This window comes from Macaca thibetana, chromosome 9 (genome assembly GCF_024542745.1).
Source record: "Macaca thibetana thibetana isolate TM-01 chromosome 9, ASM2454274v1, whole genome shotgun sequence".
Lineage (NCBI taxonomy): Eukaryota > Metazoa > Chordata > Mammalia > Primates > Cercopithecidae > Macaca > Macaca thibetana.
In genome coordinates, this window is record NC_065586.1 from 93,073,223 (window position 1) to 93,088,829 (window position 15,607).

Sequence of the window (15,607 nt, forward strand, 5' to 3'; positions counted from 1 at the left end):
AGAATTCTGATATGGTTTGGATGTTCATCCCCACCAAATCTCATGTAATCCCCAGTGTTGGAGGTGGGGCCTGATGGGAGGTATTCGGATCAGTGTTCAGTGTTCAGTTGAATTTGTATCAGTCTACTTTTGTGTTTCTATAAAGGAATACCTGAGACTAGGTAATTTATAAAGAAAAGAGGTTTACTGGGCTGACAGTTCTGTGGGCTGGACGAGTATGGCACCAACATCCACTCGGCTTCTGGTGAGGCCTCAGGAAGCTTACAATCATGGGAGAAGGCAAAGCGAGGTTAGGCATGACAGTGGATCCCTCGTGACTGGCTTGGTGCTGCCCTCGTGATAATGAGTAAGTTCTTACTCTGAGTTTATGCAAGATCTGGTTATTTAAAAGAGCATGGCACTCCCTCTCCTTCTCTTGCTCCTTCTCTTGTCATGTGACATGCCTACCCTTGCTTCACCTTCCGCCATGATGGTAAGCTTCCTGAGGCCTTACCAGAAGCCAAGCAGATGTTGGTGCCATATGTGTACACCCCCCCCCCACAGAACTGTCAGATAAGTAAACCTCTTTTCTTTATAAATTACCTAGTCTCTGGTATTCCTTTATAGTAACACAAAAACAGACTGATACAAATTCAAAATCACCATTTCAGGATTGCTAATGAATTAATGGATTCAAGCACTGAGATCAATGGCTGTTTTTATTACAAAAGGGAGACAGCCAGACATCTGTCTGCCTCCTGATGGGAAGTCCACAATCCCATCTATAAAGTCATCTTGCCAAATAAATCAATCAAAACTGAACCTGACCAAGCTCCTAGATCCAATTTTAAATCTGCAGGACACAGAGGGGACAGAGGAACATGTGAAACTACACCACAGGGATGCAATCAAAAAAGTGTAGACCCTACAGAACCAATGATGCAGTGTCTTCAACAAATGAATTACAAGGAAAAGGAAAATGAAGAGGACACATAGATTAAAAGCAACTTAAGAGGTACATCAACCAACATAAACCAACATCAGCCAATTATATTGCACAGGCTTTATTTAAATCCTGATGTGGTGGCTAACATCTGTAATCCCAGCTCTTTGGGAGGCCGAGGCGGGTGGATCATGAGGTCAGGAGTTTGAGACCAGCCTGGCCAACAGGTGAAACTCCATCTCTATTAAAGATACAAAAAATTAGCTGGGCGTGGTGGCGGGCACCTGTAATCCCTGCTACTTTGGAGGCTGAGGCAGGAGAATCACTTGAATCCGAGAGGTGGAGGTTGCAGTGAGCTGAGATTGTGCCATTGCACTGCAGCCTAGGTGACAGAGCGAGACTCTGGCTCAAAAAGCAAACAACAAAAACAAACAAAAGAATTGCATAACATGCAAGAGACACTTGGAAATTTGAACACTAATTAGATACTCAATGATATTAAGGAATTAATTGTACAGCATTGGAAGCTGGGTGATGAAAAATAGTACTCTTTTTTTTTTTTTTTTGAAACAAGGTCTCTCTGTTGCCCAGGTGGGAGTGCAGGGGGTGTGACCACAGCTCACTGCAGCCTGAACCTGCTAGGCTCAAGCAATCATCCTACTTTAGCCTCTCAGGTAGCTGGGACTACAGGTGTGTGCCATCACACCTGGCTACTTTTTTAAAAAAAGTTCTTGTGGAGATGGGGTGCCCAGCCATGTTACCCAAGCTGGTATTGAACTCCTGCACAATCCTCCTGCCTTGACCTCCCAGAGTATTGGGATTACAGGCATGAGCCACCATGCCTGGTCCACTGTATTACTCTTAATCTGCTTATAATTTTCCACAATAAAATATTACAACCAATTACCAGATTTACTGCTCTCTAATTTTTTATTCACAGTCACCATTGTCATTACTGTATTTCATCTGATTTGACATTATGAATTGTAAGAGGCACTACTATTTTTTGTACTATCAATAAAAAAATGCTGCCAACTAAGTGATGTACCACTGATTATAACATGCATCCCAGTTTCAGAGCTGTTAATGTGGAAACAACATGTGTCTTAGAATCAATGTGATATATTATCATCATCATCACCATCAATATTATTGTTAGCTAAAGCCAGCATTTATCAAGCACTTGTAATGAGCTAAGCTTCGTACAAACATCCTCTTTAATCTCATAACAACCCTATGGGAAGGTGTCCCCATCTTACGGATAAATAAAAATGAGGCCCAGAGAAACTGCCCAGAGTCACACAGCCAATAAGAGGCCTAGGTGGACTTTGAACCCAGGATGGTCTAACCCAGGTCTGTGTCCTTCCTCTGTAAGAGGCCACCCCCAGTGAGCCCAGCAGCCCAGAGCCAGACCACTGCCTGTCGGTGGAGGCTGCAACCTCCCCCAGGCCCGCCTGCTGGGAGGGGAGAAGAAGAAGGCATCAGGGCGCTCACAGAGTCTGGATGGCCCGCAGGGAGGTGAAAGTGCCCTTGGCGAGGCTCTGGATCTTGTTGTCATACAGGGAGAGCAGCGAGAGGTTCTGCAGGTCCTGGAAGGCATCGGGCCGGATGCAGTTGATCTTGTTGGCATTCAGGAGCCTGTGGGCAGAGCCAGGACCAAGTGGTGAGGAGAGAGGCTTGACATGAGACCCATCTCACGTCCTGGGCACCTTCTTTGGCCCCGGCCTGCGTTATTACAGGGAGGAGCCCACAGGAGCAGGCCTTCTCCATGCACAGGGACATCTCGGTCAACCCACTCTTCTCTCTTTCCGAGAACTGCTCAGATGCCCTGTGGGATTCTGGGAAAGCAGAGAGCCACCTTGCAAAGGCATTTTGGTTGGAGGGGGGGCTCCTCCTCCTTCCCAGAGGTCCATTGGGTTCCCCAGACAGCTGAGTTGGAACGTTTGTGTTCTGTGCCTCTTGAGCCCTGGGAGAAAATCCTTGCCTGAAAGTTCACGGTTCAAGGAGGCCGAGCTGGCCTGGGTGTCCCCCTGGAGGAGAAAGCTCTGTCTCCAGCCACACCGAGCTCCTCAGGAGCATGGGCTGTCTCAGGAGCCTCTCTGCTTTGGCATCCTGTGAGCAGCTGTGAAGCTGCCTCCACCTCCCTCTCTAGCCTCTGCAGAGCCCTGGAGACTTTCTCAGCCCTAGTGGGTCTGCCTGTCTTCCAAGCTCACTGTCTCAATTGAGTTCCATACCCCAAAGAGGCCGAAAGGGACAGTCTAGCAGGCCAGAGGAATGCTGGCCCTTCCCTGGGTCCCACCCAAGACACCCAGGATTCATTCTTACAGGAGCTGTAGGGTGTATAAGCCTCCAAACACACCGCGGGGGAGGTCTGTGATCTTGTTTCCATAGAGGACCCTGGAGAAAAGGCAGCAGAGCGGAGAGTTATAGAGGACAGCCCACCAGGGCGATAACACAGCTCTGCAGATGGCCCCAGCTCAACAGTGCTGCCCCTAAGCCATTTACATGAAGCACATCCTAATGGTGTATATTTGTTATAGCAACTTGTCCACCACCCTCACACGTGGACCCCACAGAAGGCTGCAAAGGGGTGCTTCCTGGGAAATTCATCTGGTCTAGAATCCAAAAGGAGATTGTTGAGAGAAGAGAAAACCCCATGGGCAAGAATAACTAACATATTTTCAGAGAGTTACAGGAAAAAATAGAATGCCAGACGGCACATGCAGTGTGAGATCCGGATGGTGGGACTTCAAGCATTTTTTTAATATACTTTAGCATTTTCAAAGTTTTCTGCATTGAGCATGAATTCCATGTATAGATTTTTATAAAAAACAAAAGTTCAAAAAAAACACATGTAGACATGGGTGGGTTCGGGGGGACAGTGAAAGCATCCAGGAGGTTTGGGGAGGGGGGTTGTATGCCATTCCCAATATCATAATCGGACCCCACAAGCTACCCTCGTAAATGTTCAAGCTGAGTAAAAAATCCTGGGTACTTCTTCTTCAAACGTGGCTTCGAGATCATTCCTGGAGTGGGGCACAGCAACAGCAAAGGCCCTGCAGGGGAGCTGTGTGCGCCTGTCCTGTGTGGACAGGTGACAGGGCCAATGTGGCTGGAATGGAGGAAACAAATGGGGCGGTAGCTTGGGCTTTACCCAACCAGCATCAGGAAGCCATTGAGACAGCATCAGATTCCCATTTCAGAAACACCCCTCAAGCTGCTGGGTGGGAAATGGAGCAGAGGGGGCAGGAACTGAAGCAGGGAGGCAAGATCAGGGCTGGCCGAGATAGACAGTGTTGGTGGGGTGTACTGGAATCATCCACGTTGCTATATGCAGGGAGGAGGCTGTGACCAGGTACCCATGAACAACAGAAAACCACTCGATTGGGTTCTTCACTTTTTACCTTTTTAGACTGCCATGTTCCAACTTAGGAGAGCTTTATTCACTTCTCAGAGGAAGGGGCCTGCATTTTGGCAGGCCACTTTCAGAATCTGGTCTCCTCAGCCAATGACAGCGATCCCTCACCAGGCTGTCATGCACAGCTGTGTAGGGTGTATACTGCACAACTTCAGGGGTGCCATTCACAATTAGCCCCAGCCTCTGCTTGGACTCTGCTCCAAGAAAAGATGGCATGCACAGAAGGCACTGAGCTGGCAGGCTCCCACACTCCCCGGGGGAGTTCCATTCTGTTGTACTTGCCAGGCCTCTAGTCTATGCCAAGCACGTGTCCTGGGCTGCCAAGGAGCAGGTGAAAACACTCATCCCCTAGAGTAACAAATGGCCCCTCCTACAGGGAACTCGCCCAACTCCAGGGCACCCTGAGTGTGCTCTCCGTACAGACAAAGTGCTGTAGGACCTCGGGGAGTGAGACACTTGGTGAGTGGGAGATGGGGGTGCTTCACTACCTTTTGTATGCTTTATTGACAGACTTCCCCAGTAGAGCCCGAAGGAAGGGAAATACTGGAAGGAGGAGCCGGCAAATACTGTCCAAGCAGCACCCACCACATCTTGGGATTCATCACATTTGGGATAAAAGATAGCAAGGTGTGGCAGATGTTATAACTGGAGCTGGTGCTCACTGGCCCTGCGGTGACTGCAGAGGCCTCAGGAGCAGAGTACACTGGGCTTTGGTGGGGGGACAGGGCCAAGATGGTTGTGCAAAGAATGCTGGGAAAATCCTCACCGTGGCAGGGAGTGCATCCCAGTTGCCAGGGGCAACAGCTCTGCCTAGCTTCTCCACACTTCTCCCGCGCCCAGCATCAGAGGGTCCACCAGTGAGGAAGAGGGAGCTGGAACAGCAAACCCTTTGCAGCCAAAGGATGACCCACTGAGGCTGGGGTGGGCAGGGACTGTGTGGAGGGGGGCATAGTCCTGCTCCTCCTTCTGCGTCCACCAGGGCCCTGGGCCCTGCCAGCCTCCTCAGGGGATGGCCTGGGCTGCTGAGGAAGCCTTGGCACTGCTACTCACAGTGAGTTCAGGGAGCGGAGGCCCTGGAAGGCGTCGGGCGCAATCTCAGCAATCTGATTGTTGCTCAGGTCTCTGCAAAGTGAGCAGAGGAGAGGGGCATCTGAATCCCTCAATGGCCACTGAGCCCTGCCCAGTCTCTTCCACCTCCTAGATGCCACGGAAGCAGGGCGGAGTGCTTTGAAATGACAATAGTGAGAGGCCAGATCTTTCCTCCATTTGAAAAGCCCATGGCCGCTATTTCCCTGTGCAGTCTGAGGGCTGGGCAGGAGGGGGCACTCCAACTTGGGAAGTTATGGACAAAGCTTTCCCATGCATCCTAGCAATCTCCTGGCCCCTCCCATCCTTAATTGCTCCTATTGGTACCCAAGCTGAAATGGGAGGATGACAAGCAGCTCCCGTCACAGGCCAGGCTCAGGCTCAGCACTCCCTTCAGGCCTCATGATAGCCCTGCAAGGAGGTCCCTGCATCACAGCCAAGCAGCCTGAAGGGCAGGAATGCCAGGTGACTGGCTCAGGGCCACTCAGCTGCGGGATGCTGAGTTAGGGCCTGCCCCAGGGCTGTGGGGCCACCCAGGATCTCCATCAGCCTTGTACCAGCTCCCCAGGAAGCAGCGGGAGGCACTCACATCCTCCGTAGCTTTCTGTAGGGTGAGAAGGCTCCAGGGGGGATGGACTTGATGCCATTGAGCTCCAGGCGTCTGCGGAGAGAAAACAGAGGGGAAGCGCAAGGGCCTAGGTCAGCCCAGCCGTGGGTGTTATCTGCTGGGCTCATCCACCCTGAACAAGCCTTTGGCCCCTCCTGCCCCTGTTCCCTTCCCCCTTCCAGAAGTTGAAGTCTGGGATAAGGACACTGGAACAGACAGAGAGAATGCTGACTTGAGTTCCATTATCCCAGGCGTTTGTAACTGAAAGGGGCCCACAAATGATGCTGAGAACCCGATTCTAGCAGACTCACACCGCTGGGTGGGACCACAGACGGACACTCCCTCCCCAGCCCTGCAGAGTTTCCCAGTCCTGGACACAAAGCTCAGCCCAGCAGGGGCAACCTGTGTATTCTCCATGGTCACTGAGGGGCCTTGGGGCAAGCCCTGAGGCAGCGCCTACTCCAGCTCTTCACTGGCCCTCCGGAGCCAGGCCAGCCGAGCGGCTGCGCCCCAGCATCTGCCCTGCCCTGTACTCACATCTCCGTCATGGTCTCCGGCAGGTTGGCCGGGATGGCAGTGAGACCTTTGCCACGACAGTCCACGATGCCATTGCTGCAGGTGCACATGGCCGGGCAGGAGCCGGAGGACAGGGTGCAGGTGGGCACGCGCCCCGCTTCCCCCTGGCCTGCAGAAACAGGGGGGTGTGGCCTCAGGCTGTCGTGCATCAGCACCTGCCTTGAGCCCAGATACAGACTGATGGATGGGACACGGTGCACACTGCAGTTTCTCTGGATGAGGATGAACCAGGGGGATCACTAATGAAATAAGATTCTGGACTTTGGTATAACTCTGTGGGCACCTGGCACACAGTAGGTTCTTATCAGATGCTTGCTGAACTTGAATCTGAACTGAACTGCACTGGTGTGTGATTCATACACGAAGAAATCCTTGCCCAGAATTCTGAAGCTCTGGATTCTAGTCCAAGTCACTTAACACTTCTGAGCCTGAGTCCCCTCATCTGTCATATGAAGGTGATAATGACTGTTTCCTAAACACTCAAGCACTTACTCTATGCCACATTCTATAATAAGTGTAGTACATGCAGTATTGCACTTAAACTTAAGAGGAGCCTATTACTGTTGCCATTCTACAGCTGAGAAAACAGAGTCCTCGATATTAATTAATTTGTAGAAATTCTCACAGCTAATAAGTGGTAAAACCAGGATCCAGCTCAGTGTCTAAAATAAGAGCCTTTGAAAAACTGGAGGTACAATTTATACAAAGTGCTCTTTCTGAAGCATGTAGTTGGTGGAACCACTACCTAGACATAGAACATTTCCATTACCCAAGAAGATCCCTCCTGCCCCTTCCCTAAAGTAACCACTATTCTGAGATCTATCACGAAAGATTTGTTCCGCTCGTTTATGAACTTCACATAAATGAAACAGTAGTTTCTCTTGTGTCTGGCTTTTTTTGCTTAATATGCAATCTTTGAGATTCACCATGTTGCTGTGTGTATCAGTAGTTTGTTCTTTTTCATTGCTGAGTAGTATTCCATTATATGGATGTGTCATAATTAGTTGGTGGACATTCAGGTTGTCTCCAATTTGGGGCTATTATGGAAAAAGCTGTCTTTAACATTTTTGGACATTTTTGCAGAAAAAAATGCACACACCTAGCAGGAGTGGCAGGTCACAGGGTGGACAGACGTTGAGCCTTAGTGGATCCTGCTACACAGTCCTGCAGAGTGGTTGAGCCAATTGATACCCCCACCAACATTCTAACTTCGAATATTTTCCATGGCTGCCCCAAAGGGTGGGCACCAGAACCAAATGAGACAAAGCTACATGGATTCCTGGCATATTGTGACAGTGGCCTTCAAAGGAAAAGGGTTGCCAGGCCGATCAGACTCCAGAGGAGAAACTAATGTCTGAAAATAGAAACCACAGTCTTCCAAATGCAAAGGAAAAGGTTTCATTTCAAAATAAAAATTGTCCATAGAAACCACAATCTTCCAAATGCAAAGGAAAAGGTTTCATTTCAAAATAAAAATTGTCCAAGTGATTTACCGATTCCCATTCCTAAAAACTGTGGCAGCTGCAATGATGCAGAGGCAGTCCTGGCTCACACATGAGACATACCCACATGTACACACACACGTTTTCACACACAGGCACACACACACTCATACACACATCTGCACGCACACACACACAGCAGTGCTGAGCATTGGTGTTCAAGCCCAGCCATTGCTCTGGGTGTCTGCCAGTGCAGTGGAGGAGGTGACAGCCAGAGCCAAGAGCCTCATACTGAGGAGGGGAGGCTGTGCCTAGGAGATGCTTTCCTTCAGAGCCCTGTGTGGCTGGCAGGCCCAGTCCACAGGTTTGGGAGAAACAGTCAGCCTCTAAATCCTCTGTCACAAATCTGAGAACTGTCCATTCATTCAGCAAGCATTTCCTGTGCCAAGCAAAGTGCTGAGGATGTGCCAGAAACACAATGCGGGACCTCATGTAGGATCACAGAAGGCTCCCTGGGCCCTGCAGGGTGAGGAGGAGTCGGCAGGCAACAAGGAGGGAAGGGTGTGCCCAGCAGGGGAGCAGCCTGTGAGGTCAGGGCTGGGGGCACCTGCACCAGGAAGGGGCAGAGGCAGGCACAGCTGGGGAAGCTGCAGGCAGCGGGAGGCAGGGGAGGCGGCGCTGACCCTGGCCAGGCTTGCAGAGCCTGAGGGCAGTTCAGACTCTCGACACAGTGCTGACGGCCAGGTGAGTACACGAGCAGTCACCGCCCAGACTTGTGGGTTCTTTTTGGTCTTCTGGCTGCAGTATGGACATCAAAGGGGCCAGGGAGGACGTGGGCAACCAGCTATCACAGAACCCCAGAGGGAAGGTGAAAGGGCGTGGGCTTTGAGGCCCACCTCTTTTGGAGCCAAGTTTAGAGGGCCCAATTCAATGACTTGTCTAGGCAGCAGAGGTGAGGCGATCGGAGGAGGGAGAAGGGGGTGATAGCAGGGGCAAGGAGCCCAGAGGACATTAGAGGAGGCACTGAGTAGGCCAAAAAGAGGATGAGGTGGAACAAAGGAGGTGGTGAGTGGATGAGGCAGTGAGGGGACAGGAGGGAAAAGGAGAGGAGGCAAGAAGGGACACGCAGAGACAAAGGCCATGGTGAGAATGGGAGGTGATAGATGGGCCAGGAGGGGCAGACAGTGGGGTCAGGAGGTGATGGGTGGGGCCAGGTGATGGGCCGGGTCAGGAGGTGATGGGCAGGCCAGGTATTAATGTCGAGATTAGGGGCGGGAACAAGAGGCAGGGCAGGAGGCACTGGACAGTTGAGAGCCCAGCAGGGGCCTGCACCCACCTGAGCAGCTGAACTCACTCTTCTGGACCTCTGCCACATTGAGACCACGCAGGCTGGCTGGGCCCGAGCACTGGGTGAACAGCCCGATGGTTGGCCGCTGCCTCAGCCACTGTGAGAGCCAGGCCAGGTGGCAGTCGCAAAACAGGTGGTTGGAGTGCAGGCGGCTGCAAGAGGACAGGGTGGCTCACAACCTATTTGGAGCCCCCAGCCCAGCCAGATTGTGAGAACCCCCAACCTCAGGCAGGTGGCTGCCCCTGGTGCTGTGTTCAAGCCAAACACAGTCTACATTTAGTCAAGTAGGCAGCTCAACTCCAACCCGGGGATTATCCACAGCCCCATGGAGATCCTGCTGCTGTCCCTCCCCTCCCACATGCTCTGGGCACAGCTGTGCCCAGCAAAGCCCAGGTCATCGCACTGACCTCGCACAGGCTCACTGCCCCAAACCGCCTGGCTCATTTTCAAGCACAAAAACAAATCATTTGTTTTCCAAAGAAAAATCAAATTAAGTGGCACTGGATGCCCTGCAATTATATAACTCCTTCCACCTCCGACTGCATGGAGCCCCCAGCCTGGGCTGGCCTCTGGGGGTCTGAGGGAGAATGAGCTCCATAACCTGTCTGCAGAAGCTTCGCCTCCTGCCCCACCCACCCCCAGCATCAGCTGGGCTTGGATGCCCTGCTCCCTGCTGCCCCAGCTGACTCACAAGGTCCGTAACTTGGGCATGTGGTTGAAGCTGGACACGGGGATGGTGGTGATATTGTTGTTGTTCAGGGTCCTAAATGGGAAAAACCAGAGTCAAGCACCTGCCCAACAGATGATGTGGGACAGGGCCGCCCTACTAATGAACGGGGAAGCTCTCGACCTTAAAGTGGACCAGCACGGGGCTGGACGTGGAGGGGCTAAGCCAAAGAGCATGAGGCATATCCCACCCCACAGGAAAGCCCTGAGCTGGGACGGTGACTGTGAGCCGATGGCACCATAGACTCCAAGGCTGGTAGGATGGAGACATGGAGCAGGGTGGGTGATGGGACATGTCCCAGGCTTGGGTTGGCTTGGAAGAAAGGGTGGGGTTTGGATAGGCGGGGGGAAAGGGGGAAGCATTCCAGGCCAAGTGCCAGAAACCCTTGGGTTTCATCCTGAGCAGGTTACATTGGGACACACTGCTTGCTGCAGGCATGACCCCATGAGTGCTTGTCCTCCCCTCCTCTGAGCGCTTCTAGGAGGGCAGGTTTCCCCCTTCCTGTCTCCCTGACGCCCGCTGCCCAGGCTGTGGCACTTGGCACCCGCAGAGCAGGGCCCTCCACACCCCTCCTTCCTTGCCCATGCTTTACTTACAGCACCTCCAGCCCCCGCAGAGCACGGAAGGCCCCTTCCTCAATGCAGTTGATCTGGTTCTTGTCCAGCTGTCTGTGAAGGAAACGAAGGTTGTAGAGAGAAGGGCACATTGCCTAGAGTAAGGGTGTCCAAACATTGTGACCACGTGCTGCATTCATTCAAAAGAAGCACTCCTCTAGTTGTTTGTTACGTGTATATGTGTCAATCCAAATAGTAAACGTTAGTAAAAACTTAATGTTTTTTTCTAATTTTCAATTAAAATCATAAATATAAGTAAAAGTTATATTCTTCTACTCAACCTTACATTTCCCTTGGGGACCAGGCACCCCCCTACACACACACACATTTTGGAGACCACCTAGTGGGTGCTGGCAACTGAAAAATGGGAGAGTCACAAAGCAGTGGCAGCCAGAACTGGCAAACAGATTTTTCAGCCTGAGTGCCAAAGAGGTTGACTAGAGGTGACTACCTGGAGTGCTGTTGTCAGAGTAAACTGAAGCTGTGAGGTGAGCTCTGTGGGAAAGAATGTGGTGATTGATTATCAATGTCTGCCACAGGCGTGGGAGGGGGTGTGTGTGACAAGCATGCCAGGCATTTGCCATCCCTGCTGTGGTCAGACCTCAGGGATGTGGTAAGCCTGGACCAGAATAAATTTGAATAGTAATAATAATAAGCCATTACAATTAAATATCATTTGACAAAGTATATTTATTTCCATGTCTCATTTAAACCTCAGAAAATGCCTGTGAAGTAGATCTTATTATCCCCATTTTCCAGAACAACATATCGAGGCTCAGTGATGTTCACTGACTTGCAGCAGCGTATGTGACATGTAACCAGAAGAGAAGATTCAAACCCAGCTCTCCCAGCCCAAATATGAGGCGAGCACAGACACTGTGCCATCGAAATGGACTGAGAACATTGCCCACACTGATAACATGCTTCACCAAGTCCCCAAGGGCCCCCTCCATTGGCTCTCACACGGAATCACAACCAAGGGAGAGGCAAGGGCTGCCTGTTTCCTCCAACCCCAGATTATTCCAGAAGACCGTGCTGGCACCAATCCTCTGAGAGCCCAGGTCAGCTCCCTTGCTGCCTGGACTACACGGCTCGCTCGGGTATACCCTGAGGACACTGCCAGGAGTGGCCCTGGAGCTCCTGCACCCTTCTCCCTCCCAGGCCTGTACTCACAAATTTTTGAGGTCTGTAGCTCCCCGAAAAGCCTTCCTGGGGATTGCCTGGATGGCGTTCTCACTCAAGTCCCTGGGAGGATAAAGCCAGAGGGAGAGAAAACAGCGGTCAGAAAAGAGGTTCCTGCAGAGTGCTGTGATGACTCAGGGAAGCAGGGCAGGTGGGCTGGAGGGCACTGAACCGGCCACTGCTGCACCCCAGCACCTAGGACAGCGCCTGGCCCACAGAGGCCACTCAGCAAGCATTTGTTGAATGAATGAATGATGAAACTGGAGAGACATACCATGTCCTGGAGGGAGCTCAGTCCCCAGCCTCCCCTTCTCGGGCTGGGGGCTTGCAGCTGGAAGGAGAAGCCTGGGGCAGCTATGACCAGCCCTGCCAGACCCCACCTGATGTAGTTTGGATATTTGCCCCCACCCAAATCTCATGTTGAATGGTAATCCCCAGTGCTGGAGGTGGGGCCTGGTGGGAGGTGATCCAGTCATGGGGGTTGATCCCTCCTGGTTTGGTGCTGACTTCTCGATGGCGAGTGAGTTCCGGGAGCTCTGGTTGTTGAAGGGTATGGAGCCTCCTCCTCCATTCTCCCTCTCCATTCCCCTACGTGAAGTGCCTGCTTCCGCCTCCGGCTTCCACCAGAAGAAAAAGCTCCCTGAGGCCTCCCCAGAAGTAGATGCCTTTGCTTCCTGCACAGCCTGCGGAACGTGAGCCAAGTCGATCTCTTTTCTTATAAATTACCCAGTCTCAGCACTTCTTTATAGTAATACGAGAACAGCCTAATGCCCACAGAAGTCAGCCCACCGGACCCACAGAGGCCAGTTCAGCCCCCCATAGCATCGTGCAGGGCTGCAAAGGGGCACACAACAGAAGTGCTTCTGGAGGGGGATTGATGACCACTGTCTGGCACCAGGCTGGGAGGGACGGCACCCTGGGCCATCTGTGGCGGCTGTGCCTGGGGCTTACGCTCTGTATCTTATGCTGAGCAAGCTGACTCAGTAAGGACAAAATTGGCTCCACGACCCAGCCAGCCAGTGGCCCAGTCAGGTCTTTAACTCCAGGCAGGGCCTGACTCCAAACCCGGTGCTCTTGGGGACTGCAGGCAGCAGGGCACCTCCGAGAGCCTGGGTCACAGGGAGTCAGGAGAACGCAGTGGGGCTGGGATCACTGAGGACTTCACAACTCCCCATGAATGCCCTGATGTGAGGGAGGGGACGCTGTCGGGACTGCAAATCCTCAGCCTCAGTGACTGCCAGGCCGGCTTTGGGGCCCTTCCTCCACTCCCTGGCAGGACCGGGCCTCTGACACCTGTCCACCTGCCTCTCTTCCCTCTCAGCAGCCTCCCTGGCATCCACAGACGTGTGCAAACGCCCCTTTCCAGGTCAGCTTTTCCTACTCACAGCCACACTCCCCCCAGGCCGGCACTGCCCTGAGTACTTCCCAGGAGCATGGCGTGGATACGATCACCATCCCCATTATACAAAGGAGAAAAGCGAGGCTCAGAGAAGCTAAGCAACTTCTTCAAGGTAATCCAGCTGGTGGGTGGTGGCTCCAGAATTTCAACCCAGGCATTCAGGTCCCAGAGCCCCAGCTTGTACAGCAGCCCTGGGGGTAGGAACTGCCATTGCGCCCATTTCGCAGAGGAGGAAACTGAGCTCCAAGATGTGAAATAACTGACCTGGGTTGGACCCAGGCTCCCTGCCCCAGAGCCTTGCCCCGGACACACCCGGGTCCTGAAGGTGAACAACCAGAGGCGGACCGTCCTGATGTAGGCCCCAGTGCCGGGCCGTTCCACAGCCCCACCTCCTCCTCCTGGGCCAGGCCTGTGGGTTTTGACAGTGCCCTTCCTTTCAGCCCCCACCACACAGGGTCCGAGAACGCAGTCCACAGCCCCCTACCCCGCCGCACACTGCCCCTTGAACTGTCAAGGCCACCGCTGCCCTGTCTGGGTTTCCCTGTTGAGAAACCTAGCGGTGTGCACAGAGCCCTGAGTCAGAAAGGTAGCGGGCAGCTGAGCTAGAGGGCACTGGACCGGCTGCTGCTGCATCCCAGCACCTAGGACAGTGCCTGGCCCACATCAGCCACTCGGCAAGCATTCGTTGAATGAATGAATGAATGAATGAATGAATGAATGAATGAATGAATGAATGGATGGATGGATGAATGATGGAACTGGAGAGGCACCCTGTCCTGGAGGGAGCTCGGTCCCCAGCTACCTCCCCTTCTCTGGGCTGGGGACTTGCAGCTGGAGGGAGGAACCTGAGGTTTGAGTCCTGGCCCTCCCCTTCCTGGCTGTGCATCTGCAAGGCACCCTTTCCCTCCCGAGCCCAGTTTCCTCATGTACAAAATGGGAAAAATGAAAGCCTGGCAAAACAATTGCCTGCCAGTCCCCACAAAGTGGGCACCAACATCTGTGCACTCCCTCCCTCAAACCCAGCCCCTCCTGTCCTGTCCCCCTACAGCCTTCAGAAAAGCAGCCAAGTAGCTGTGTCTGAAGGGGCCTTGGCACCATCAGCGCCCCTCGTTCTTGCTCTCTCTCCTGGAAGGGAGATGATTCAAGCCTGCAGCATAGACACAGCTGTCCCTCCTCCCGAGCCATCCCACCTGCCATCCCTGAGGCATCTCCCCTTCCTGCAGGGGAAGCTTCCTCCTCCCGCACTTGCCTGGCCCCATCTTCCCTTCCTGCTCTCCACATGGCATCTTTGGTCTTCGATCTTGGTTACTTGTGCCATATCTCCAGCTCCCCTGTGTAGTCTGTCAGTATTCCTGGAGACATTCCCCAAATTCCACCCATTTAGAAGCTGCTCCCCAGAGGGTCCCCAGTGGCCTGCTCCCTGCTGCCTGTCTTTATGCAGCAACTCCCCCAGCCCCATGTGTCTTGAGAGACACATTTCAGTCTTTGCCTGCCTAATCCTTGTTATCATCTCTTCCTTGCCTAGAGAGCTCCTTGGCTGCCGCATCCTCTTCTTAGTGTCTCTGCTTCATACAAGAAATTGCTACCCTGGTGGTGCCTGCCCTAATGGCTTGATGGTTCTCCTGGTCTGTAGACTTGTGGGCTTGTTCTCTCCATCTTCCTAAGTGGGGTGCTGCCACTGAGCAGAGTGGGCTGGCAGGGAAATTACTGGATTTAGAGCAGGGCTGTGCAGGCCACACAGGAAACAACAGACTGCCCACACTGGAGTTCATGGTCACGCGAGTTCCTCAGTAACCAGGACCCTGGGCTGACATAGGAGCCCAACATGAAACCAAACCCGCCTTGATGGAGTGCCTGCAGGCACCAGTGACAGGCTGGGCTTGCAGATGCAGAGCTAACCACACGTGCGTGGTCTACCCTAGAGCACTCACGCCCAGAAGAGGGCACAGATGGGAAACCAGTGAGTGGACCTTCAATCCTTCACTCCAGAAATGTGTACTGAGAGCTGATGGTCTGCTGGGGACCCCCAAAGACTTGCTTTCATGGGGTGTACATGCCAGCTTTCAACAACGGCTGGAGGAGCAGTACTGCCAAAGAGACGGGAGAGTGCAGAGAAGTGAGTGAGCAAGTCCGCCGGAGGGAGGAGAGGTGATCTCTGACCGGATCTTACAGAGTTGATGCATCCCAGACAGAAATGAAAAATGAGGAAAGGGCATTCCAAGCAGTGGTAACAGCATGTACAGAAGCCCAGAGACGGGAAGGAATGAGGCAGGCTGGGGGAATCTC

General features: G+C 52.9%; 2 protein-coding genes across 2 annotated transcripts in view; one reads left to right on the plus strand and one right to left on the minus strand.

Annotated features, from left to right (window-relative positions):
* Window positions 1–15,607, plus strand: part of PGAM1 (phosphoglycerate mutase 1) — a 1,080,404-nt gene that overhangs the window by 682,092 nt on the left and 382,705 nt on the right. The gene's annotated exons all lie outside the window — the stretch shown is intronic.
* SLIT1 (slit guidance ligand 1) overlaps window positions 1–15,607 on the minus strand; it is a 187,809-nt gene that overhangs the window by 55,291 nt on the left and 116,911 nt on the right. The window contains exons 5-13 of the mRNA XM_050802861.1: window positions 11,914–11,985; window positions 10,723–10,794; window positions 10,091–10,162; window positions 9,388–9,551; window positions 6,571–6,718; window positions 6,016–6,087; window positions 5,391–5,462; window positions 3,248–3,319; window positions 2,417–2,560 (exon numbers count right to left, since the gene is read on the minus strand). Coding sequence (XP_050658818.1) covers window positions 2,417–2,560; window positions 3,248–3,319; window positions 5,391–5,462; window positions 6,016–6,087; window positions 6,571–6,718; window positions 9,388–9,551; window positions 10,091–10,162; window positions 10,723–10,794; window positions 11,914–11,985 — 888 coding nt within the window. The remainder of the gene's footprint in view (window positions 1–2,416; window positions 2,561–3,247; window positions 3,320–5,390; window positions 5,463–6,015; window positions 6,088–6,570; window positions 6,719–9,387; window positions 9,552–10,090; window positions 10,163–10,722; window positions 10,795–11,913; window positions 11,986–15,607) is intronic.